Source organism: Entelurus aequoreus, linkage group LG06 (assembly GCF_033978785.1).
Source record: "Entelurus aequoreus isolate RoL-2023_Sb linkage group LG06, RoL_Eaeq_v1.1, whole genome shotgun sequence".
NCBI lineage: Eukaryota > Metazoa > Chordata > Actinopteri > Syngnathiformes > Syngnathidae > Entelurus > Entelurus aequoreus.
Window position 1 is genome coordinate 75,717,692 of NC_084736.1, and position 25,843 is coordinate 75,743,534.

At 34.8% G+C, this 25,843-nt stretch overlaps 1 protein-coding gene across 1 annotated transcript in view; it reads right to left on the reverse strand.

Annotated features, from left to right (window-relative positions):
* Positions 1–25,843, reverse strand: part of cux2b (cut-like homeobox 2b) — a 350,620-nt gene that overhangs the window by 35,533 nt on the left and 289,244 nt on the right. The window contains exons 5-11 of the mRNA XM_062051807.1: positions 20,839–20,979; positions 17,914–18,067; positions 16,696–16,778; positions 15,480–15,505; positions 15,366–15,433; positions 811–859; positions 1–7 (exon numbers count right to left, since the gene is read on the reverse strand). The exon at positions 1–7 is cut by the window's left edge and continues 77 nt beyond it. Coding sequence (XP_061907791.1) covers positions 1–7; positions 811–859; positions 15,366–15,433; positions 15,480–15,505; positions 16,696–16,778; positions 17,914–18,067; positions 20,839–20,979 — 528 coding nt within the window. The remainder of the gene's footprint in view (positions 8–810; positions 860–15,365; positions 15,434–15,479; positions 15,506–16,695; positions 16,779–17,913; positions 18,068–20,838; positions 20,980–25,843) is intronic.

A 25,843-nucleotide genomic window follows, 5' to 3' on the forward strand; every position in this document is an offset into this window, starting at 1 on the left:
CTGCTCTCTGCCAAAACATTCGGCATCACACCATGGTTGAAAACGGATTGTGCTCATCATTTGATGATGACAATCTAATAAAAGGTGAAGGTAATCAAGGAAGGTTCGGTGTGAGCGTTCTACTGAGGCAGCTAGTGGAGTCAGCCCACTTTATTCAACAAACCCTTCACCTGCTTTTAATATTAATAATAATATATTTTATTTGTAAAAAAGCACTTTACATTGAGCAAACAACCTCAAAGTGCTACAGTGTATTGGAAAAAAATACAATAATAACAATAAAGAAATAATAAAAATAAAATAAAAAAAAAAATACAATAAAATCTAGAACAGCCTAATAGCTAGAACTAGTATGCATATATCTATAAAAAGTTTAAAAAAAAAAAAAGGGTTTTTAAGCCTTTTTTAAAAGCATCCACAGTCTGTGGTGCCCTCAGGTGGTCAGGGAGAGCATTCCACAGACTGCTTTCGTCGCCCCCGATAATTAACGATTCATTTTGAGAGCGGTTATCGAGGAGTTTCTGGCAGACAACAACGCGATGAGGAAAAATCACATGCGAGTGAGGAGAAGAAGAAGAAGAGAGAAAATCAGCAGGAAATGGAGGCAATGAATGCGGTAACTAAGAACCTCAGCACACTCGCATCAATCACGCTCTGCAGTCTCCTCTGATGAGAGGCTGCCATGCTAGCGCCAGCTGACACACTCAGGGAGGGGAGGAAGGTGACAGGGAGAGGGTCTTCATTAAAGCCAGGCATGATTACAGCAGTGATTGGCCTAACGAAGGAACATCTCACTCAGATTTGACTCACCTGGTTTGCCTTCTCGAGTTGGGCCATGATGGCGCTAACTTCGTCTGCCCTGGGAGACACACACACACACACACACACACACACACACACACACACACACACACACACACACACACACACACACACACACACACACACACACACATCCTGGTTATCACTTCGAATGGGGACCAAGTTTTTGATCATCACTTGTGGGGACCAGCCTTTCTACAGGTTGTGGAGGCATAAAAAAATGGTGTAAAATGGCCACTGCCCAGTTAGCTCATACACGTCTTTAAATCTCTGGATTGATGAAGTAATGTGCTGATCATTCTTACTGGGGACCCTGGGGAAAAACAGTTAAATGGTTCATGGGGACCAAATTGAAATAATTTTGCATAATTCACACAAATTTGTACGTGACTACTGAGGACCATTAAAAAAAAAAAAAGTTCAAATGAAATATGTACGTATATATATATATATATATATATATATATATATATATATATATATATATATATATATATATATATATATATATATATATATATATATATATATATATATATATATTAAGTTTCTCGTTACATGTCTAAAAAAAAAAAATTATAAATTTTTTTAAAATTTATTTTATAACTTTATAAAAAGTTTCTAGTGCGCACGAGAAACTTAATATAAAGTTATAAAAAAAATAAAAATAATTTTATAATTTTTTTTTTTATAAAATAATTTAAATTTTTTAGTTTTTTTTTAGACATGTATCTCGTGCGCACAAGATAGTTTCTCGTGCGCACGAGATACATGTTTAAAAAAAAATTATACATTTTTTTTACATTTATTTTATAACTTTATAAAAAGTTTCTCGTGCGCATGAGAAACTTAATATAAAGTTATAAAAAAAATAAAAATAATTTTCTAATTTTTTTTAATAAAATAAATTAAATTTTTTAGTTTTTTTTAGACATGTATCTCGTGTGCACAAGATAGTTTCTCGTGCGCACGAGATACATGTTTAAAAAAAAACACTATACATTTTTTTTACATTTATTTTATAACTTTATAAAAAGTTTCTCGTGCGCATGAGAAACTTAATATAAAGTTAAAAAACAAAATAAAAATAATTTTATAATTTTTGTTTTTATATAATAATTAAACTTTAGATAGTTTCTTGTGCGCATGAGATACATGTCTAAAAAAAAATTACAATTATATAAAAAAAAAATCTAACATTTTTTAAATTTTTTTATAACTTTATATTAAGTTTCTCATTACATGTCTAAAAAAAAAAAATTATACATTTTTTTAAAATTTATTTTATTACTTTATAAAAAGTTTCTCGTGCGCACGAGAAACTTAATATAAAGTTATAAAAAAAATAAAAATAATTGTATAATTTTTTTTTTTTATAAAATAATTGTAATTTTTTTTAGACATGTATCTCGTGCGCACAAGATAGTTTCTTTTGCGCACAAGATATTTTATTTTGCGCACGAGATACATGTAAAAAAAAACAAAAAAAACAATTATAACAATTATAACATTTCCCCCCCATGTCCCTTTAGGGGCTCCGTAAATATGACATGATCCTCAGAATCATTTAAAAAGGTTTCCTTTAGGGGACCTGTTTTTTTGTCCCCATACCGTCACAGGTCCCCTAAAGGTGACTGTGTAAACAGAGCGATGTCCCCATTAAGTAAGCATTGCCAGAACACACACACACACACACACACACACACACACACACACACACACACACACACACACACACACACACACACACACACACACACACACACACACACACTGGTTATCATTTGGAATGGGGACCAAGTTTTTGATCATCACTTGTGGGGACCAGCCTTTCTACAGGTTGTGGAGGCATAAAAAAATGGTGTAAAATGGCCACTTCCCAGTTAGCTCATACACGTCTTTAAATCTCTGCATTGATGAATGTGCTGATCATTCTTACTGGGGACCCTGGGGGAAAAAGAGTTCATATGGTTCATGGGGACTGAATTTAAATCATTTTGCATAATTCACACAAATTTGTACATGACTACTGAGGACCATTAAAAAAAAAAAAAAGTTGAAATGAAATGTGACATGATCATCAGAATACAGCACTACAGCTGTCCTCTTATAGGAAGTTTCATCACTTAAATGTTAAATCCTGCATCTTCTGTGACATTACTGAAAACTGCTATTTAGCAGTAATGAAGTTGTCTGCCACTCCAACTACCATATATAGAAGGATGGAACATTCTGAATGTGAATCATACTTTAGGACAGTGGTTCTCAAACTTTTTTTGTCATCCCCCACTTTGGACAAGGGGGAGTTTTCAAGCCCCACCTGCCCCCATCGCCCCAACAGAACGCTAATGCCAAGCTTAACATTTTCAAATTTATCGAACATCAAGTAACATCAAGTTTTATACATTCAAACTCAATAACATAAAATAAAATCAAGTTCAATAATAAATAAAATAACTGTGCAGCTGTGGTATAACTCGCATCAAGTTCAATATCAAATAAAATAACTTGCATCAATTCAATAATAAATCAAACAAAAGTGTTATAACTTGCATCAAGTTCAATAATAAATCAAAAAAAGTGTTATAACTTGCATCAAGTTCAATAATACATCAAATAAAAGTGTTATAACTTGCATCAAGTTCAATAATAAATCAAATAACTTGCATCAAGTTCAATAATAAATAAAACAAAAGTGTTATAACTTGCATCAAGTTCAATAATAAATAAAACAAAAGTGTTATAACTTGCATCAAGTTCAATAATAAATCAAAAAAAGTGTTATAACTTGCATTAAGTTCAATAATAAATCAAATAAAAGTGTTATAACTTGCATCAAGTTCAATAATAAATAAAACAAAAGTGTTATAACTTGCATCAAGTTCAATAATAAATCAAAAAAAGTGTTATAACTTGCATCAAGTTCAATAATAAATCAAATAAAGGTGTTATAACTTTCATCAAGTTCAATAATAAATCAAATAACTTGCATTAAATTCAATAATAAATGAAAATAAAAGTGCCACTTTGCAATCTTTGCCAAAAAAAGGAGGACAGGGCAAGTGAACATGAGTTTTACAGTACTCCAGCATTAGTGGCTGCAATGAGCCTGTTTTGCACTGCACAGCTTTTCAAATCGGCATTGCAGGCTTGACACTTCCACTGTTAAAACCTCATTGAATTCGGGGCTGAGCTGCCTTGACGCGAGTGTTTCCCGGTGAATGACACATTGTGTCCAATGCGCATTTGGCGCAACCCTCTTTATTAGAGCCTGCAGCCCGTTTCTTGACTTTGCCATGCGCGCCATCAGAGCAAAAGCCCACACAGTTTTCCCATTTAAGGTCGTGTTCTTTGAGGAAACTGTCCATTATCTTGAACAGCTCATCAGCAGTGGCTCTATTTTTTATGTATTTGCAAAACAGCAAATCCTCGCACAGTGACTCGCCATTCACAAAGCTTCCGCTTAGCCCCGCCCCCATTAGTTACTGTTGCTGTCTGTCAAACTTTCGCTCCTACCTAGAAATGTAAAGCATACAGGAAAAATAAGTAATTTACATTTATCTATATAGCGGATTTCACAGACAGAATCACAAAGTGATTTCCAGTGTGTATAGAAAATGAAAGCATAGTAAAAAAAAAAATCAAAGAATATAATAATAAAAAAATCAAAAAAATCAAAGTGAAATTTCCTCCCGTCCCTCGTGCCCCACCTGTCATGTCTCTATTCCCCACACTTTGAGAAACGCTGCTTTAAGGTAATAATGTTTTATAATCATGCTGTATGGAAATGTCATCCTAAGGAACACTAAACCAGATTTTGTTTTTGGAAAAATATATTAGTTTTAACTAAGGATGGATACCATACAGAATCACAGTACTATTAATGCCAGGATAACAAATATTTCACTTTTCAAGAAAATTAATTTTCTCTTTTGCCAATATTTGAAACATACGGAGCCCGTAAAGGGACATGGGGGAAATAGTTTTTTTAATTATTATTATTTATTTTTTTTAGACATAAAAAGTTTCTTGTGCGCACGAGAAACTTTTTATAAATTTATAAAAAGTTTTTATAAATTTATAAAAAGTTTCTATAAATTCATAAAAAGTTTCTCGTGCGCACGAGATAGTTTCTCGTGCGAACGGGATACATGTTTAAAAAATAAAAAATAAAAAAAAATTATAAAAAAAACTATTTTTTATTTTATTGGTAAAAGAGAAAATTAATTTTCTTGAAAAGTGAAACATGTGTTATCCTGGCATTAATATTCCTGTGATTCTGTATGGTATCCATCCTTAGTTAAAACTAATATATTTTTCCAAAAACCAAATCTGGTTTATAAAAAGTTTCTCGTGCGCACGAGATACATGTCTAAAAAATGTTTTTTAAAAAAATCATTAAAAAAAAAATGTCCCCCGTGTCCCTTTAGGGGCTCTGTAGAAACACGTAAACAAAGTAACCCAAATTTCCCTGTTGTGGGATCAATAAAGGATTATCTTATCTTACCTTAAACCACAGATATAAAATACAAACTCATTTAAACTTTTATTTTTACTTTTAACAACATTGAACATAAAGAACATAAAAAACTGTTCTACTTAACCAGTCTTGCTGATTATCTCTTAATCTACTATTTTACCTGCAATCTCCTTTCTGTAGACTGTTTTATGGGCCAAAGCTTAAAAATCACTTAGGGATCTTCAGAATGGATCTGACTATCATTTCAAAAGGTTTCCCTTTAGGGGACCTGTTTTTTCGTCCCCATACCGTCAGAGGTCCCCTAAAGGTGACTGTGTAAACAGAGCGATGTCCCCAGTAAGTAAGCATTGCCAAAACACACCCACACACCCACACACCCACTGGGTTAGCTATCAACATAGCAAATCAAGCTCAACCTTTAATTAAAATCTGTCGAGTGTAATTAGCAAAACTTAATTATTCTAATCTGTCACACTCTCCTGTTTTGGGGTTGTCTGGCAAACTTCCTGTTTTATGTTGAAAATCTAAATCCTCCTCTCGTTTCAGGCCCCTTGCCCTTCCTCCTGTGTCACTGGTCTGGTGTCTCTCCTGATTGCGCCCACCTGTCTCACCCCTCCCTCATGTGTATATATGTATTTTTTAAATGCTTAAATAACTTTGCGCCCCAATTGCTCTGCAAGGCAATTACAAGACTGCAAAGTGGTATCAGATCTACCACCCGAGCAACGTCAAAAGGCAACTGTTGCGTTCCATTTCGTAGAACATCTTTTGCCCAGACTGCCTTCTCAATAAAAAGGACCACAACTATGAAACTCTCTACCTCAGTGGTCCCCAACCACCGGGCCGCGGCCCCCGATTGGTACCTGGCCGCGCAAGAAATTAAAAAAAAAAAAAATAATAATATTTTTTTTTTAAATTAAATCAACATAAAAAACACAATATATACATTATATATCAATATAGATCAATACAGTCTGCAGGGATACAGTCCGTAAGCACACATGATTGTATTTCTTTATGAAAAAAAAAAAAAAATAACAAAAAGGTTGGGGACCACTGCTCTACCTGACACTTTGAAAAGTATTTATTTATACCTGCACTTGTCACTTTCAAAAAACAAACAACATTGTGGCCAGTTGAGCAACAATCGTGTTCCCATGTTTAGTTTTTACACATTTTTACTAATTGGTTCTTATCTAGTTTGCACTTTGTCTGGGTTATTATTATTATTATTGGCTTTTATCTAGTTTGCACTTTGTGTGTATTATATTACTAGAGATGTCCGATAATGGCTTTTTTACCGATATCCGATATTTCGATATTGTCCAACTCTTAATTACAGATACCGATATCAACCGATACCGATATATACAGTTGTGGAATTAACACATTATTAATGCCTAATTTTGTTGTGATGCCCCGCTGGATGCATTAAACCAGGGGTCACCAACCTTTTTGAAACCAAGAGCTACTTCTTGGGTACTGATTAATGCGAAGGGCTACCAGTTTGATATACACTTAAATAAATTGCCAGAAATAGCCAATTTGCTCAATTTACCTTTAACTCTATGTTATTATTAATAATTAATGATATTTACACTTAATTGAACGGTTTAAAAGAAGAGAAAACACGAAAAAAATTACAATCAAATTTTGAAACATAGTTTATCTTCAATTTCGACACTTTAAAATTCAAAATTCAACCAAAAAAAAAGAGAAAAACTAGCTACGGTAATTTGAATCTTTTTGAAAAAATAAAAAAAATAATTAATGGAACATCATTAGTAATTTTTCCTGATTAAGATTAATTTTAGAATTTTGATGACATGTTTTAAATAGGTTAAAATCCAATCTGCACTTTGTTAGAATATATAACAAATTGGACCAAACTATATTTCTAACAAAGACAAATCATTATTTCTTCTAGATTTTCCAGAACAAAAATTTTAAAAGAAATTCAAAAGACTTTGAAATAAGATTTAAATTTGATTCTACAGATTTTCTAGATTTGCCAGAATATATATTTTTTAATTTTAATCATAATAAGTTTGAAGAAATATTTCACAAATATTCTTTGTCGAAAAAACAGAAGATAAAATGAAGAATTAAATTAAAATGTATTTATTATTCTTTACAGTAAAAAAAATAAATTTACTTGAACATTGATTTAAATTGTCAGGAAAGAAGAGGAAGGAATTTAAAAGGTAAAAAGGTATATGTGTTTAAAAATCCTAAAATCATTTTAAGGTTGTATTTTTTCTCTGAAATTGTCTTTCTGAAAGTTATAAGAAGCAAAGTAAAAAAATTAATGAATTTATTTAAACAAGTGAAGACCAAGTCTTTAAAATATTTTCTTGGATTTTGAAATTCTATTTGAGTTTTGTCTCTCTTAGAATTAAAAATGTCGGGCAAAGCGAGACCAGCTTGCTAGTAAATAAATAAAATTTAAAAAATAGAGGCAGCTCACTGGTAAGTGCTGCTATTTGAGCTATTTTTAGAACAGGCCAGCGGGCTACTCATCTGGTCCTTACGGGCTACCTGGTGCCCGCGGGCACCGCGTTGGTGACCCCTGCATTAAACAATGTAACAAGGTTTTCCAAAATAAATAAACTCAAGTTATGGAAAAAAATGCCAACATGGCACTGCCATATTTTTATTATTGAAGTCACAAAGTGCATTATTTTTTTTAACATGCCTCAAAACAATAACAGTGCAATACTTTTTCATAACCTGGTCACTACTGCCTAGTTTCTCTTGTTATATTCTTATTTTACTGTTATATTTTTATTTTCATTGTTGCTTTTTATTTTTACTCTTATTGTAATATTTTTCTATTCTATTTACTTTTTAAATTCGATCTCAATTCTGTACACTGCTGCTGGAATTTTAATTTTTCTGAGGGAACTCTCCTGAAGGAATCAATAAAGTACTATCTATCTATCTATCTATCTATCTATCTATCTATCTATCTATCTATCTATCTATCTATCCAAACAGCAGCTTGGAATTTGGGACATGCTCTACCTGAGAGAGACTATGAGGAGGTTGAGGTGGGCGAGGTTGAGGGTGGGGTAGGAGGTAGCGGGGGGTTTATATTGTAGCGTCCCGGAAGAGTTAGTACTGCAAGGGGTTCTGGGTATTTGTTCTGTTGTGTTTATGTTGTGTTACGGTGCGGATGTTCTCCCGAAATGTGTTTGTCATTCTTGTTTGGTGTGGGTTCACAGTGTGGCGCATATTTGTAACAGTGTTAATGTTGTTTATACGGCCACCCTCAGTGTGACCTGTATGGCTGTTGATGTTTATGGGGATAAGGTAAACATCTGTTCAGTATTTTAACATAAAAGTGTTTAATTGTGAGGCATTAAAAGCCACAAAATGCAACGGGTCCATCAGACCCACAAACGCTGGCTGAGTAACAACAATAGTTTGGGGGCGTGGTTATTTACAGCTAGAATTCACCAACTCGAGTATTTCATATATATATATATATATATATATATATATATATATATACACACACCGTAATTTCCGGGCTATAAGCCGCACCTGACTATAAGCCGCACCAGCTAAATTTAGGGGGAAATACAGATTGCTCCATATATAAGCCGCACCCAACTATAAGCCGCAGGGTTTTGATGTGTAATTACCGTAGTATATAGGGGTTCCTGCTACCACGGAGGGGATTGTCGGGACAGAGATGACTGTTTGGGAACGCAAAGCGTCCCATTTATTAACAATAAATCTTTCAATCATTCAATCAAACTTTCACATCTTTGACATGGCGAACAGCATTCGTGCAGAGTACAAATAATACAACGGTGCAAAGTAATACAAAGTGCTCGCCTGTACGTTATCAAAATAACCAGCCTACCGGTATATGAAAAGTCAGTCTTAAATCATTGTGACATCGTCTTCCTCCTGTGTACTAAAACCACCGAAATCCTCTTCGTCAGTGTCGGAGAAGAACAGGCCGTATATAAGCCGCACCCTTGTATAAGCCGCAGAGACCAGAACGAGGGGAAAAAGTAGCGGCTTATAGTCCGGAAATTACGGTATATATATATGTATGAAATACTTGACTTTCAGTGAATTCTAGCTATATATATATACATATATATATATATATATATATATATATATATATATATATATATATATATATATATATATATATATAAATATATATATATTTTTTTTTTATTTACATAAAAGAAATACTTGAATTTCAGTGTTCCGGTGGCTATCCATTAGACGGCAGTATTGTCCTGTTTAACTTCTCCGTTCATGATGAGTATATCATTTCGTTCAATGGAGAAGTCTGTTCTACATATTTACAGGCAACATACACCTTCCCCTTCGAACTGTCCTGGATGAACTGAAATTCTTGTTTCCATTCGTTTTGGAACTTGCAAGCGTATTTCTTCATCTTGCTCGTCGACGGCGTCGCCATGTCTGTAATTTCCTCGTTCTTCTGCTTCGTCTCCTTGTTGTGTGCGCAGTTGTCCACTCTACTCTCTAAAAGCCCTAGATGTTATGACGTCATTGGGCAGGCAAGCTGTTTATATTGTGGGAAAGCGGACGTGAGAACAGGCTGTCCCCACTCAGTCTCAGGTCCGCATTGAGCTGGAGGGGGCGTGGCCTCCAGCTCCGGCTGAATACCGGGAGTTTGTCGGGAGAAAATGTCTGCCGGAGGTTGTCGGGAGAGGCGCTGAATACCGGGATTCTCCCGCTAAAAACGGGAGGGTTGGCAAGTATGGCTAAATATGGCCCCCAAACCACAATTTAGACACCCCCCGTCTTAAAGAAGTACTTCATTTCCGAAGTGGTTTTACTCCGAGCGCATTCCACTCTTTCATTATAGCATCAAACAGAATGATGAATGAAAGATTTGATGAAAATTGTGGATCTGACCCCCCCCCCCCAACCCCCCTCTCCCAGTACTCGTTTGTGAGAAAATATTAGAAAGAGATTCCTTCTACTTTAATTGCACGCAACATGCGACACAACTCAACCTCCAACTTGTCTCCGTATATGCAATAATCAATTCTAATTCGGCAGGATTATTCATGAGGTTTGTTTGAAGTCCAACAGTTAATTTTTGCAACATGGGACTTGATTTTTCAGAAGGTAGATAAGGAGGGATGAATAACAAGCAGAGGAAATACGCACACAGGTCTCATGTTCGCGACACACGGTGGTCCTTCAAAGCAAATGTTTATAGAATATATATATATAAGAATGTATATATATTAGGGGTGTAACGGTACGTGTATTTGTATTGAACCGTTTCGGTACGGGGGTTTCGGTTCGGTTCAAAGGTGTACCGAATGAGTTTCCACACAAACATATTAAGTAGCCGCCTCTGTTTCTGTCAGGACTCTACACAACACCCAGAATTGTCCCACCCACACAACCATCTGATTGGTTACAAACAGAGCGGTAACAGCCAATCAGCAGTGCGTATTCAGAACGCATGTAGTCAGTGCTTAGCGTTTAGCAGGTAATCATCAGGCTGCGGACTCTCCCCAAATTATAATAAACACCTCCCAGTCAACTACTAGTAACATCACTATGAGCCCGTTGACGTTCTAGAAATATAAAAGGCAGCTCAGCTCGATCGCAGTCCTGGCTTGAGGTGAAGGCTAATTCGCTTTTAGCGTAACGTTAGCTCATTTTGCGGTGTGTGTGTTACGGACAGCAAAGCCCTGTCTGTCTGTTATTTCACTTTACCTTTTTCTGTGTTGATTGAGCTGTGTTGAAGCAGCAAAAAAAGGACATTATGTTAAATGAAGAGTTTCTGTCTCTGATAGTTGATATAATAATGTAACTGCATCATTAAGCCTACATGAACTCCATGGTGTTCAGGGATGAATAGTCTCTACTATTGCTTTTGTACTATTTTTTTTTTTTTAGCTATGGTTACATTAATCATTAGTAATGGAGCAGCCTAGTTTTGAATGGCAGGGTCCCTGCTATCATATGTTGACAAAAATATAACATTTACATAACAAATCAACTACAGGCTTCCCAAATGCTGTAATAAATTAAGCATGATGAGTTGACTTGAAACTGTTGCACTTTTTATATGTAGAAGAAAAGTTTTGTCATTTTATTTAATCTGAGCAACAACTTGAGGCAGTTTAATGTTGATTAACGTGGGCAGAATTATTATAGTGTTCCCAATGTTAAAAGGATGAAGCCATTGTTTACAAATTTGGTAAATAAATAACCAAAAAAATTTACATTTTGTTGTTTTCTTACCGTACCGAAAATGAACCGAACCGTGACCTCTAAACCGAGGTACGTACCGAACCGACATTTTTGTGTACCGTTACACCCCTACTGTATACACACAGTGGAAGCTCGTGTTGCTGTCAACAACCCATCTACGTTGAGCCCATCATCAAGTCCTGCTCCACCGTGTTATTACTTATTACTAAAACTGCCTGCTTAAGCCAACCGTGACGTTCAATACCCACTGTACTTGTCAACATAACATTTGAGACCCCAAAGGGGTCATTTCTATGAAAAATGGCTTTGTTTATGTCAAGGGTGTCCACACGTCTCTCACTGTGGGAGCACACTGAAAGTCATACTTGCCAACCCTCCCGTTTTTAGCGGGAGAATCCCGGTATTCAGCGCCTCTCCCGGCAGAGATTTTCTCCCGACAAACTCCCGGTATTCAGCCGGAGCTGGAGGCCACGCCCCCTCCAGCTCAATGCGGACCTGAGACTGAGTGGGGACAGCCTGTTCTCACGTCCGCTTTCCCACAACATAAACAGCTTGCCTGCCCAATGACGTCATAACATCTAGGACTTTTAGAGAGTAGAGTGCACAACTGCGCACACAACAAGGAGACGTTCGAAGAGGAAGGTGTATGTTGCCTGTAAATATGTAGAACAGACTTCTCCATTGAACACGGTGGCCGAAATGATATACTCATCATGAACGGAGAAGTTAAACAGGACAATACTGCCATCTAACGGATAGCCACCGGAACACTGAAATTCAAGTATTTCTTTTATGTAAATAAAATAAATATATATATATATATATATATATATATATATATATATATATATATATATATATATATATATAGCTAGAATTCACTGAAAGTCAAGTATTTCATACATATATATATATATATATATATATATATATATATATATATATATATATATATATATATATATATATATATATATATATATATATATATATATATATATATATATATATATATATATAATATATATATATGAAATACTCGAGTTGGTGAATTCCCCCCCCCGACCAAGCCCCCCCACCCCCTACCCCCCACCTCCCGATATTGGAGGTCTCAAGGTTGGCAAGTATGCTGAAAAATGAAACCAATACAATATGTTGATTTTTGTGCATCTAAAAAAAACAACCTTCATCTTTCTTGCTAAATGTATTTGTTCCTTCAAAAATCCATATTTTCTGATCATGTAACCAGATTATCCAAGCATTTTTTTCTCAGACAAAATTTTTTAGGTATCTGCTTATTACCTTGATTTATGATTTCATATCAAATGATTAATAAATTAAATCATAATGATTAAATAATTAAGTCATCAACTTGCTGGTAATAAAAATACAATAATCAAATGGGAATGTACTACTTTTTATGGGCCTTTTAGAAGCAGTCAAAATGCTACAAAATGCTTTTTGTTCCTTTTTTTACTGCCAAAGGTGCGCTAATTGTAAAGAGGCTGCACTTACGCCGCTCGAGACTGACCAAATTCCAAGCTGCTGTTTTGAGGCATGTTAAAAAAAAAAAAAGTACTTTGTGACTTCAATAATAAATATGGCAGTGCCATGTTGGCATTTTTTTTTTCCATAACTTGAGTATATAAACAGTTTTGCTCAATAAAGTGATCGATATAATTCCTGGCCTCGAAGCATCTCGATAGACGTTACAATAATTGAACGGTGTTCAATTGAACGGTGTTGACGAACACCGTTAGGGCCGCTTGTTGTCACTGTCACTCAGAGTTGCATTGCAAAATTACACAGAATAAATGTGTTTATTTTGTTTAGAATTCAGATGGGATTTGATTTGGTGCGCGGCATATATTTGCTGCGCGCAGAGGACGCTTGAGCAGTGCGCAATTGCGCAGGCGCGCACCTTAGAGGGAACGTTGCTCACAGGGCACAGAGGAGGCGGGAGTGCGACACAGTTCGCGTATAGGTCACGTGACCAAAACAGCTCATGATCGGTCACGTGACTTTCTAAAAGCGGTACGCGCGCCGACATAGGGTTTCGCTCTATGAGCTCGACGCATGCGCTGATGCGTCGGTGTTGCCGGACCCAGGGCCGGCCCGTGGCATAGGCCGTATAGATAGATAGATAGATAGTACTTTATTGATTCCTTCAGGAGAGTTCCCTCAGGAAAATTAGTATAGGCAAATGCTAAGGGCGCCGTCCATCAGGGGGCTCCACGCCAGTGCCACAAATGTTGGAGAAAAAAAAAAAAAAAAAGTTGATACTATTATTTCTAAATACAAAAAATAATCCCACGTTAATTAAAATGCAAAGTAAAGCCTATTTAATAGAAATATCATTTGTCATTACGCCCCACCCCCCCATCTCCCCGCACGGTGCGCCCCCTCCCTTCCCGTATCATGACTCTTACCACATCAAAAAATCAACACAAGATGTCAAAACGGCCAAAACTGTCAGGTGCCCAGGGAAGAAAAAATAGAAAAGAAGAGGAGGAGAAACGAGAAAAAGACAGAGGTAGCAGGTAGGAAACGTTAGCCTACATGAAATTATTTGTCTGTTACAGAATGTGATAGTAACCTGGCTTTTTAGCATTAAGCTAATGTTACATGATTCGGCAATTGCTAATCAATAAATAGCTAGTTCTGTTTTAACGTCGGGTTAATATTGTGGAGGGGGCTAAATTGTTATGGAAAATAATAATGTAACGTTAGGTAATTACGGTACTCCCACCTTACATTCCTCAGGGACATTTGTATTAGATCTTTTAAGCAGGTGTTTTTTGTTTACATTGTTATTGCCTTCTGGTTAGCTAATGTTTGCCCTGCAGGTAATAGTCACTTTTCCACCCCTTTATATATTAGGTATAGTTGTAAGCCTAGTTGTTAAAGTGCACATCATTAATGTTAATTAAGCAATATCACATGAGAGGGAATGCTGTTTTTTTAATTCGAGCACTGCTGTGATTCGGTTAAAGATAATCATAACATAACATTCTCATATAATATGTTAATTTGCTTTCTTTAAGTAAAAAAAAAGGTCAAAGACAAAGCTATTCGGTTTCTTATGAGTATATACACTTCACTGCCGATGTGGGGGTGCGTCACCTAAAATCTTGCCTAGGGCGCCAGATTGGTTAGGGCCTGGCCTGGCCGAACCCATCACTAATCAGCAGATATTCTGCATTTAATGAAGACAGTGACGCAGAATGGATTGCACACCTTATTGTGCTCACTTAACAGATGCAATCCACTTTGCACACATATAGTAGATCCGCTTTGCTTGTGCCATCAGGGGTTGCACTTGATTTAGTACACGCAACCCTTTAGTAGATGGGGCCTTATGAACACTGCCACTGCATGTCACTATTCAAAATGGCCTGGTCCAACAAAAGGTTTGGTTGCGAGTGTTGAAACATCAGTGAATTGTGCATGGATTAAAGCCTTAGAGAACGTCTGACTGTGCTGCGGAGCAGGAATTGAAGAAATGTGTGTTTATTTTGAATGTCTATTGACGTCTTTCATATGGCCTCAGATGCTTTTCTGGCATGCGGCGCTCAAAGACCAGGACGAGTGTTTTCTGAAGCAATCTTTAAATGGAGCAATTCTTCTCGAGGGCTGTCAAGGCCTAGCTGCAAACACTGAGCGCTCTCAATCGACCTGTGGAGTCGCTGGCTCGCAAAGCCTCTACAATGGCATTCCTCACTTGAGCACGCAGAGATGTATGTAGGCAAAATAAAGTGGAACTTAAATGACTTGGAGTGCCAACAGTTGACATGAGAGCCCTTGTGAAAGTAGCAGCAGGACTTTGACTTACTTGTTTGTCATCTCTTGGCTGTATTTACACCGCAGGTCCAGCAGCTCCGTCTGGGCCGTGTCCCAAAGCTGTTCCGGAGCAAACAGAAGCGAAAAGTTAGCCTAACATCTTAACATGTGGACTTGAAGCGACATCACCGACTTGGAAGACGAATACCAAGCATCCAAAGGCGCAACACAAGCCAATAAAAACGTGTATATACAGTATATACACATATACAGTATATACACACATATATATACACATTTATAGACACATATATATATATACATATATACATACATACACATATATATGCACACATATATATATACATACATACATACATACATACATATATATAAACATACACTACCGTTCAAAAGTTTGGGGTCACATTGAAATGTCCTTATTTTTGAAGGAAAAGCACTGTACTTTTCAATGAAGATAACTTTAAACTAGTCTTAACTTGAAAGAAATACACTCTATACATTGCTAATGTGGTAAATGACTATTCTTGCTGCAAATGTCTGGTTTTTGGTGCAATATCTACATAGGTGTATAGAGGCCCATTTCCAGCAACTATCACTCCAGTGTTCTAATGGTACAATGTGTTTGCTCATTGGCTCAGAAGGCTAATTGATGATTAGAAAAGCCTTGTGCAATCATGTTCACACATCTGAAAACAGTTCAGGTCGTTACAGAAGCTACAAAACTGACCTTCCTTTGAGCAGATTGAGTTTCTGGAGCATCACATTTGTGGGGTCAATTAAACGCTCAAAATGGCCAGAAAAAGAGAACTTTCATCTGAAACTCGACAGTCTATTCTTGTTCTTAGAAATGAAGGCTATTCCACAAAATTGTTTGGGTCACCCCAAACTTTTGTACGGTAGTGTATATATATATATATAGTATATATATATATATATATATATATATATATATATATATATATATATATATACATATATATATATATATATATATATGTATACATATATATATATACATATATATATATATATATATATATATATATATATATGTATACATATATACATACATACATACATACATACATACATACATATATATATATATATATATATATATATATACATATATATATATATATGTATACCGGTACATACATACATACATACATACATATATATATATATATATATATATATATATATATATATATATATATATATATATATATATATATATATATATGTATATATAAACATACTTAAACAGAGCTGATGTTGTACACATAATATCCACATATAATATTTATGTTTGATACAAGCATGAAAAAGCATATGTCTGCGCTTCAAGTACTCACATGAATTCAGAACCTTGATTTTCTCCTCCGCCTCGGACAGTTTGTCATTGTCAGCCAAACTAACACCAGCATTCTCCTCCTCGCTGAGAGAGAAAAGTGTCAGTTGTACACAACATCTCTTTACGTCTCAGCATGGGAACATGATCATCCCAGGGCAGTGCCACTGAAGAGGCTTTACATCCAAAAATACATTTAAGTGCTGTTCAATCATTTTTAAGAGAGCCGTCGAAAAATAATTTCCTTACACATTCATTTGTTATTCAGAGATGAGCTGTACTCTGGATTTCAGTCTCACTGGGAATGCAATTCTCTTTAAGTTCCCAAGCAGGAACCATTCATTCCATTACTGTGAAAAAGAAACTACTATAGACGAAGAAAAAATGTGTTGTTATTATCACCAAAACTAAGATGTTGATGTTTTCTTTAGATCAGTGGTCCCAAACCACCGGGCCGCGGCCTGGTACCGGTCGGCGGACCGATTGGTACCGGGCCACACAAGAAATTTAAAAAAAAAATTTTTTTTTTTTTTTTTTTTTTTTTTTTTTTTAATGAAATCAACATAAAAAAGACAATATATACATTATATATCAATATAGATCAATACAGTCTGCAGGGATATAGTCCGTAAGCACACATGATTGTATTTATTTTTGTAAAAAAAAAAAAAAAAAAAAAAAAAAATTTTTTTTTTTTTTAATGAAATCAACATAAAAAACACACTATATATATTATATATCAATATAGATCAATACAGTCTGCAGGGATACAGTCCGTAAGCACACATGATTGTATTTATTTTTGTAAAAAAAAAAAAAAAAAAAAAAAAAAAAAAATTTTTTTTTTTTTAAATGAAATCTACATAAAAAACACAATATATACATTATATATCAATATAGATCAATACAGTCTGCAGGGATACAGTCCGTAAGCACACATGATTGTATTTATTTTTGTAAAAAAAAAACAAAAAAAAAAATACCCCCCACCGGTCCGTGGGACAAATTTTCAAGCGTTGACCGGTCCGCAGCTACAAAAAGGTTGGGGACCACTGCTTTAGATAACTTACAAACATTGGATTGGTTTTAGCCACAGTATGTACAAAATGTATCAAAGTGGCACCACAGCCTTTATTTGTTTATGTAACAAGTTTGGACCCGCCTGCTTCAGGACATCACTGATGTTTTGTGTGAATCAGCAAAAGACATATTATGCTCTCACCCTTGTCCCTCAGCTTGGTCCTGGTAGATCTCCTGTGGAGAGCCTGGGGCTCCTGCAGCCGGCATGCTGTTGGGGGTCATATGGGAAGCTGGAGATCTCGACCTTGAGGGGTCCCCTGTCTCTGTTGGGTGCGCAGGACCGTTGTTAGTGGGTCCTGTGGGGATGAAGAAATGTGACGACAAAAAAATCTCACATGAGTTATTTTTTACTAAAGTCCTCCAACCTGTTAAATAAGAGTAACCACGGGTGTGTTTCAGTTTATTAGGGTTTTTAAAGGGGCCCTATTACAAACAACTAACTTTTCCTACCTATTGGTACCTGCTGTTGTGTATTTGGGATCTGCATAAGTCCTGAAAATTTGAACTCAAACCATTGAGGCATTGCAGGGATATTTATAAAATAATCTTGCCTTCCTTCATACTTCCTCTAAACCAGGGGTGTCCAAACTTTTTCCACTGAAAATTAAAGCATGTGGGGGTCATTTTGATATTTTTCATTTTCAAACCATAACAAAATATATGGATTTTTTAAATGTATTTTACCTTTAGGGGTCCCGAGGACCATAAAAGGTCTCAGTTATTAAAATGTTAAAAATAAGTCAAATTTGTATTATTATTTTTTATTTAACGCTTACAGTAAATCTCTATATCAACTTTAAAAAAAAAAAGGTTTTATGGCTTTTCTGTCAAAAACAACTTTGTTTTTTATAGTAAAACTGAAATATGCAGTATTTAGTCATTAGAGCCCTAAAAGATCAATAACTTTTAATTCTTTAATATTTTTGAGTAATCAGTGAAAAGATAAATAAAATACCACTAAATATATTTGGGATCCAAAAGGTGCCCCACTCATAAAGTGATACATTTTTATTATTTTTTTTTTTTTTAACTTTCAACACTTAAGTTACGAGATCAACTTCAGATATATCTGTCCATTTTACGTTTGAACTATTATTTTGTTTGTTTTATGCTCTTTTGTCAAAGAAAACGTTGATGTTTTTATACGGCAACTACACAATATATGCAATATTTACCACATAAAACATTTTCAAGTGAAATATTTGAAGTAATTGGAGCCTTGAAAATAAGTCATTATAACTTGGATTTTTTGTCATTATTTTCTTTTTTAGCAATGGCAAAAAATAAAGAAAGACAAAAGAAAAAAAACAAAAACAGCTTGCATGGCAGCTTTTGTGTCAACATTGCTACTTTTTCTCGTTAGATTTCACCTCATTCCACTTTTTTTAATGTTCTTTTTTATTTTTTGCAATAGCATTTCCAGAATGGGTGGCGGGCCGGTAAACAATTATCTGCGGGCGCCGCAAATGGCCCCCGGGCCGCACTTTGGACACCCCTGCTCTAAACGGTCCGTTTGAAATTTGCACAACCTATGACGTCACCGGTTGGGAGAAACGTCACCGATTCATCCATATATGGCAGGGGTGTCAAACTCATTTTAGATGGGGGGGCCACATGGAGGAAAATCTACTTCCCAAGTGGGCCGGACTGGTAAAATCACGGCACGATAATTTAAAAATAAAGACAACTTCAGTTTGTTTTCCTTGTTTAAAAATAGAACAATCACAATTAATCTAAACCATCCAATAATTAATCAACATCAATATTGGCATTTTTTGATTTCATTGTCAAAACAATTAATAAGTAAATAATATAGATAGGCTCCAACAAGCACATTCTGAAAATGTAAAATTTTTATGTTGTTGTTTTTTTTTTTACATTTACATGTTGCGGTTATTTGTATTCTACCTTTGTTTGTCGTTATTTATACTTTCTGAATAAGTTATGTGATAATGTTCATCAGTCCATGAATACCATGAATTTGACCGTTTAACCATTTTAAAAGTTGAAAAACGTATTCGGGTGTTACCATTTAGTGGTCAATTGTACGAAATATGTACTGTACTGTGCAATCTACTAATAAAAGTTTCAATCAATCAATCAAAGTCAACTCATTGGTGTTAATTTTCAATCTATCAAGATAAAAAAATAACATCAAAATCCAATTACAGGATGTTATTTATGTAGTTTGTCCATTTTCCTAACTTATTTACCAACATGTAGTTTATTATTGTTTTACATATGTAGCATAATCTACATAGATACAAAGAATTGCTATTACGACATCTAGTGTATATTGTAGCGTCCCGGAAGAGTTAGTGCTGCAAGGGGTTCTGGGTAATTGTTCTGTTGTGTTTATGTTGTGTTACGGTGCGGATGTTCTCCCGTTATGTGTTTGTCATTCTTGATTGGTGTGGGTTCACAGTGTGGTGCATATTTGTAACAGTGTTAAAGTTGTTTATACGGCCACACTCAGTGTGACCTGTATGGCTGTTGACCAAGTATGCCTTGCATTCACTTGTTTGTGTGAAAAGTAGATATTATGTGACTGATCCGGCACGCAAAGGCAGTGCCTTTAAGGTTTATTGGCGCTCTGTACTTCTCCCTACGTCCGTGTACACAGCGGCGTTTTAAAAAAGTCATCAATTTTACTTTTTGAAACCGGTACAGATAATTTTGAAACAGATACCGATAATTTTCCGATATTACATTTTAAAGCATTTATCTCTACCGCTAACCCTATGGAGCGTCACAACGGCTGCGATGGCGAAGAAGGCTGCAGCAGAAAAGGGTCCCCAGTCGTCTTGGACTCCATGCCACTGGACCCTGACCCGGATCTGTCAAGGATCGTGTGGTGACTGTCTGTGCACCAGTCTCCCCACGTTAAACAAAGTCACGCACAGGCATCCTCCATAAAGGGATACCCCCCTACCAGGATGATCGTCATACTCGTTCAAGTAACCGCCGATAATTTTACCATTTTAACATTTTGTATGTTGGCAAAAAGTGTTTTATCACTATTCATTTTATTTATTTTTTTAAATGGAAATGTTGCTTTTGTCCTGACCTGTGGTTTCAAGGCACTCCAGGTGTTTCCTCCAGTGCACACTGATCTCCCGTACCAGACTCTCACTGTCTGGGGTTGAATTCTGAAGCTGCTGCAGCCTTTTCTCCAGGGTGTGTGAGGCCTCCAGTACAGGAGCTGGATCTGAGAAAGCACACAACAACAAAGATTACCTTCAATTCACACTCGGTCTGCGACATTTACCAGCAATTCTCAAACTGTTCGGGGACCCCCAGAGGTCATTCTGTCACATACTTCACTGCTTAAAAATGGAAAAAAAATATAAATTTTTGTAAACTAAAACAGTGCTTTTTTATCATTACCAAAATTTGTGACAATTAAGTTAGCAAACCAATAATTTAGGTACTTATAAATACAATGATAACATGTATTTAAGGGTGATATTTGCTTATTTTCTGTCTGATAAAATAATTCTTCTCACTAAGCAGATTTGATGTTAGAGTGTTTTACTTGTTTTAAGGGTTTTGGTCCTAAATGATCTCAGTAAGATATTACAGCTTGTTGCTGAGATTTGATGACCTATATTGAGTAAAACATGCTTGAAACTAGAATATCAACTGTTGCAAAGCTGTGTCATCAACACTCACAAGTATAAAACTACTTTTTTAAAGTAAGAATTTCTTACTTCAAGTGTGAAAAAAAAAATCATGATGCCCAGCGCATATCATTATGTCAAGATAATGGCACTAGCATTTACTTAATTTAAGAATATTTTTCAACATATTGAGCAAAAAGGTCTCTTTTTTTTTTTTCTACCAAGAAAAGTGCACTTGTTATTAGTGAGAATATACTTATTTTAAGGTATTTTTGGGTTAATTGAGGTTAGCTAATTTTACTTGTTTTGGAAAGTCTTAACAAGCCACATTTTATTGTTCTATTGGCAGATAATTTTGCTTAGTTCAAATAAAATACCCCTCATTTTTTTTTTTTTTTTTTCTTGTTTTTGAACACTGACGTTTTGCAGTGTACAGCACTGCAAAAATACTTTCCAAAACAAGTAAAATTAGCTAACCTCAACCAACCCAAAAATACCTTAAAGTAAGTATATTCTCACTAATAACAAGTGCACTTTTCTTGGTAGAAAAAAAAGAGAAAATTTGGCTTGTCAAGACTTTCCAAAACAAGTAAAATTAGCTAACCTCAATGAACCCCAAAATACCTTAAAATAAGTATATTCTCACTAATAACAAGTGCACTTCTCTTGGTAGAAAAAAAAGAGACCTTTTTGCTCAATATGTTGAAAAATATTCTTAAATGAAGTAAATGCTAGTGCCATTATCTTGACATAATGATATGCGCTCGGCATCATGATTTTTTTTTTCATGCTTGAAGTAAGAAATTATTACTTTAAAAAAGTAGTTTTATACTTGTGAGTGTTGATGACACAGCTTTGCAACAGTTGATATTCTAGTTTCAAGCATGTTTTACTCAATATAGGTCATCAAATCTCAGCAACAAGCTGTAATATCTTACTGAGATCATTTAGGACCAAAACGAGGGATGTCCAATAATGGCTTTTTGCCGATATCCGATGTTCCGATATTGTCCAACTCTTCAATTACCGATATCGATATCAACCGATTCTGATATATACAGTCGTGGAATTAACACATTACTATGCCTAATTTGGACAGCCAGGTATGGTGAAGATAAGGTCCTTCTTTTAAAAATTAATAAAATAAAATAAGATAAATCAATTAAAAACATTCTCTTGAATAAAAAAGAAAGTAAAACAATTTAAAAACAGTTACATAGAAACTAGTAATGAATGAAAATGAGTAAAATTAACTGTTAAAGGTTAGTACTATTAGTGGACCAGCAGCACGCACAATCATGTGTGCTTACGGACTGTATCCCTTGCAGACTGTATTGATATATATTGATATATAATGTAGGAACCAGAATATTAATAACAGAAAGAAACAACCCTTTTGTGTGAATGTGGGGGAGGGAGGTTTTTTGGATTGGTGCACTAATTGTAAGTGTATCTTGTGTTTTTTATGTTGATTTAATAAAAAACAAAAAAACCCAAAACAAAAAAAACAAAAAACGATACCGATAATTTAAAAAACGATACAGATAATTTCCGATATTACATTTTAAAGCGCATTTGATGACCTATATTGAGTAAAACATGCTTGAAACTAGAATATCAACTGTTGCAAAGCTGTGTCATCAACACTCACAAGTATAAAACTACTTTTTTAAAGTAATCATTTCTTACTTCAAGCGTGAAAAAAAAAATCATGATGCCGAGCGCATATCATTATGTCAAGATAATGGCACTGGCATTTACTTAATTTAAGAATATTTTTCAACATATTGAGCAAAAAGGTCTCTTTTTTTTCTACCAAGAAAAGTGCACTTGTTATTAGTGAGAATATACTTATTTTAAGGTATTTTTGGGTTCATTGAGGTTAGCTAATTTTACTTGTTTTGGAAAGTCTTAACAAGCCACATTTTCTTGTTCTATTGGCAGATAATTTTGCTTAGTTCAAATAAAATACCCCTCATTTTTGTATTTTTTTCTTCTTGTTTTCGAACAGTGACGTTTTGCAGTGTACAGCACTGCAAAAAGACTTTCCAAAACAAGTAAAATTAGCTAACCTCAATCAACCCAAAAATACCTTAAAATAAGTATATTCTCACTAATAACAAGTGCACTTTTCTTGGTAGAAAAAAAGAGACCTTTTTGCTCAATATGTTGAAAAATATTCTTAAATGAAGTAAATGCTAGTGCCATTATCTTGACATAATGATATGCGCTCGGCATCATGATTTTTTTTTTTCAGGCTTGAAGTAAGAAATTATTACTTTAAAAAAGTAGTTTTATACTTGTGAGTGTTGATGACACAGCTTTGCAACAGTTGATATTCTAGTTTCAAGCATGTTTTACTCAATATAGGTCATCAAATCTCAGCAACAAGCTGTAATATCTTACTGAGATCATTTAGGACCAAAACTAGGGATGTCCGATAATGGCTTTTTGCCGATATCCAATATTCCGATATTGTCCAACTATTCAATTACCGATATCGATATCAACCGATACTGATGTATACAGTCGTGGAATTAACACATTATTATGCCTAATTGGGACAACCAGGTATAGTGAAGATAAGGTCCTTTTAAAAAATATAATAAAATAAGATAAATAAATTAAAAACATTTTCTTGAATAAAAAAGAAAACAAAACAATTTAAAAACAGTTACATAGAAACTAGTAATTAATGAAAATGAGTAAAATTAACTGTTAAAGGTTAGTACTATTAGTGGACCAGCAGCACGCACAATCATGTGTGCTTACGGACTGTATCCCTTGCAGACTGTATTGATATATATTGATATATAATGTAGGAACCAGAATATTAATAACAGAAAGAAACAACCCTTTTGTGTGAATGTGGGGGAGGGAGGTTTTTTGGATTGGTGCACTAATTGTAAGTGTATCTTGTGTTTTTTATGTTGATTTAATAAAAAATAAAAAATAAAAAAAAAACAAAAAAAATAAAAACGATACCGATAATAAAAAAAACGATACCGATAATTTCCGATATTACATTTTAAAGCGCATTTGATGACCTATATTGAGTAAAACATGCTTGAAACTAGAATATGAACTATTGCAAAGCTGTGTTTTTGGGTTGGTGCACTAATTGTAAGTGTATCTTGTGTTTTTTATGTTGATTTAATAAAAAAAGCAAAACAAAACAACAAAAAACGATACAGATAATAAAAAAAACGATACCGATAATTTCCGATATTACATTTTAAAGCGCATTTGATGACCCATATTGAGTAAAACATGCTTGAAACTAGAATATCAACTGTTGCAAAGCTGTGTCATCAACACTCACAAGTATAAAACTACTTTTTTAAAGTAATCATTTCTTACTTCAAGCGTGAAAAAAAAAATCATGATGCCGAGCGCATATCATTATGTCAAGATAATGGCACTAGCATTTACTTAATTTAAGAATATTTTTCAACATATTGAACAAAAAGGTCTCTTTTTTTTTCTACCAAGAAAAGTGCACTTATTATTAGTGAGAATATACTTATTTTAAGGTATTTTTGGGTTTCATTGAGGTTAGCTAATTTGACTTTTTTTGGAAAGTCTTGACAAGCCGAATTTTCTTGTTCTATTGGCAGATAATTTTGCTTAGTTCAAATAAAATACCCCTCATTTTTGTATTTTTTTATCTTGTTTTTGAACACTTTCCAAAACAAGTAAAATTAGCTAACCTAATAAAAACCAAAAACGATACAGATAATTAAAAAAACGATACCGATAATTTCCGATATTACATTTTAAAGCATCTCTAACCAAAACCCTTAAAACAAGTAAAACACTCTAACATAAAATCTGCTTAGTGAGAAGAATGATCTTATCAGACAGAAAATAAGCAAATATCACCCTTATTTGAGATATTTCATCTTACTTAGATTTCAGTTTTTGCAGTGAGCGGCGTTTTAAAAAGTCATAAATTTTACTTTTTGAAACCGATACCGATAATTTCCGATATTACATTTTAAAGCATTTATCGGACATCTCTAGATGTAACGCGTTATCTCCTACGTGATAAAGCAGGCCAAGATACAAAGTGACAGCCAAATATACACCTAAACAAAGTGTAGAAAAGTCTGCTCCTGAAAAGGTTGTAAAAAGAGAAAAGGGAGAAGAAAAAAAAAACAAGATTCTTTAGCACAACAGAGGAGCTATTTTGCAATGCATGCGTGGCAGCACGGGGCCCATGGGGCCAACTAGGAGGCTGCTTCTCAGCTAACAAGTCTCCTCTGTATCATTTGATCATTTAAATTATTATGCCAGGAATCCTCAGGAGGCAGCTCAGCACTCCACATCACACGGCTGTTTTTAATCTTTGCCTTGCCTTTCTTCCCCTCCCCAAAAGTTCAACAGCTCAGAGAGAGAGTTGTGTACCTGCCTGCCGAACACCAAAGGAGGTGACTTCTAGTGGCAAAGCAC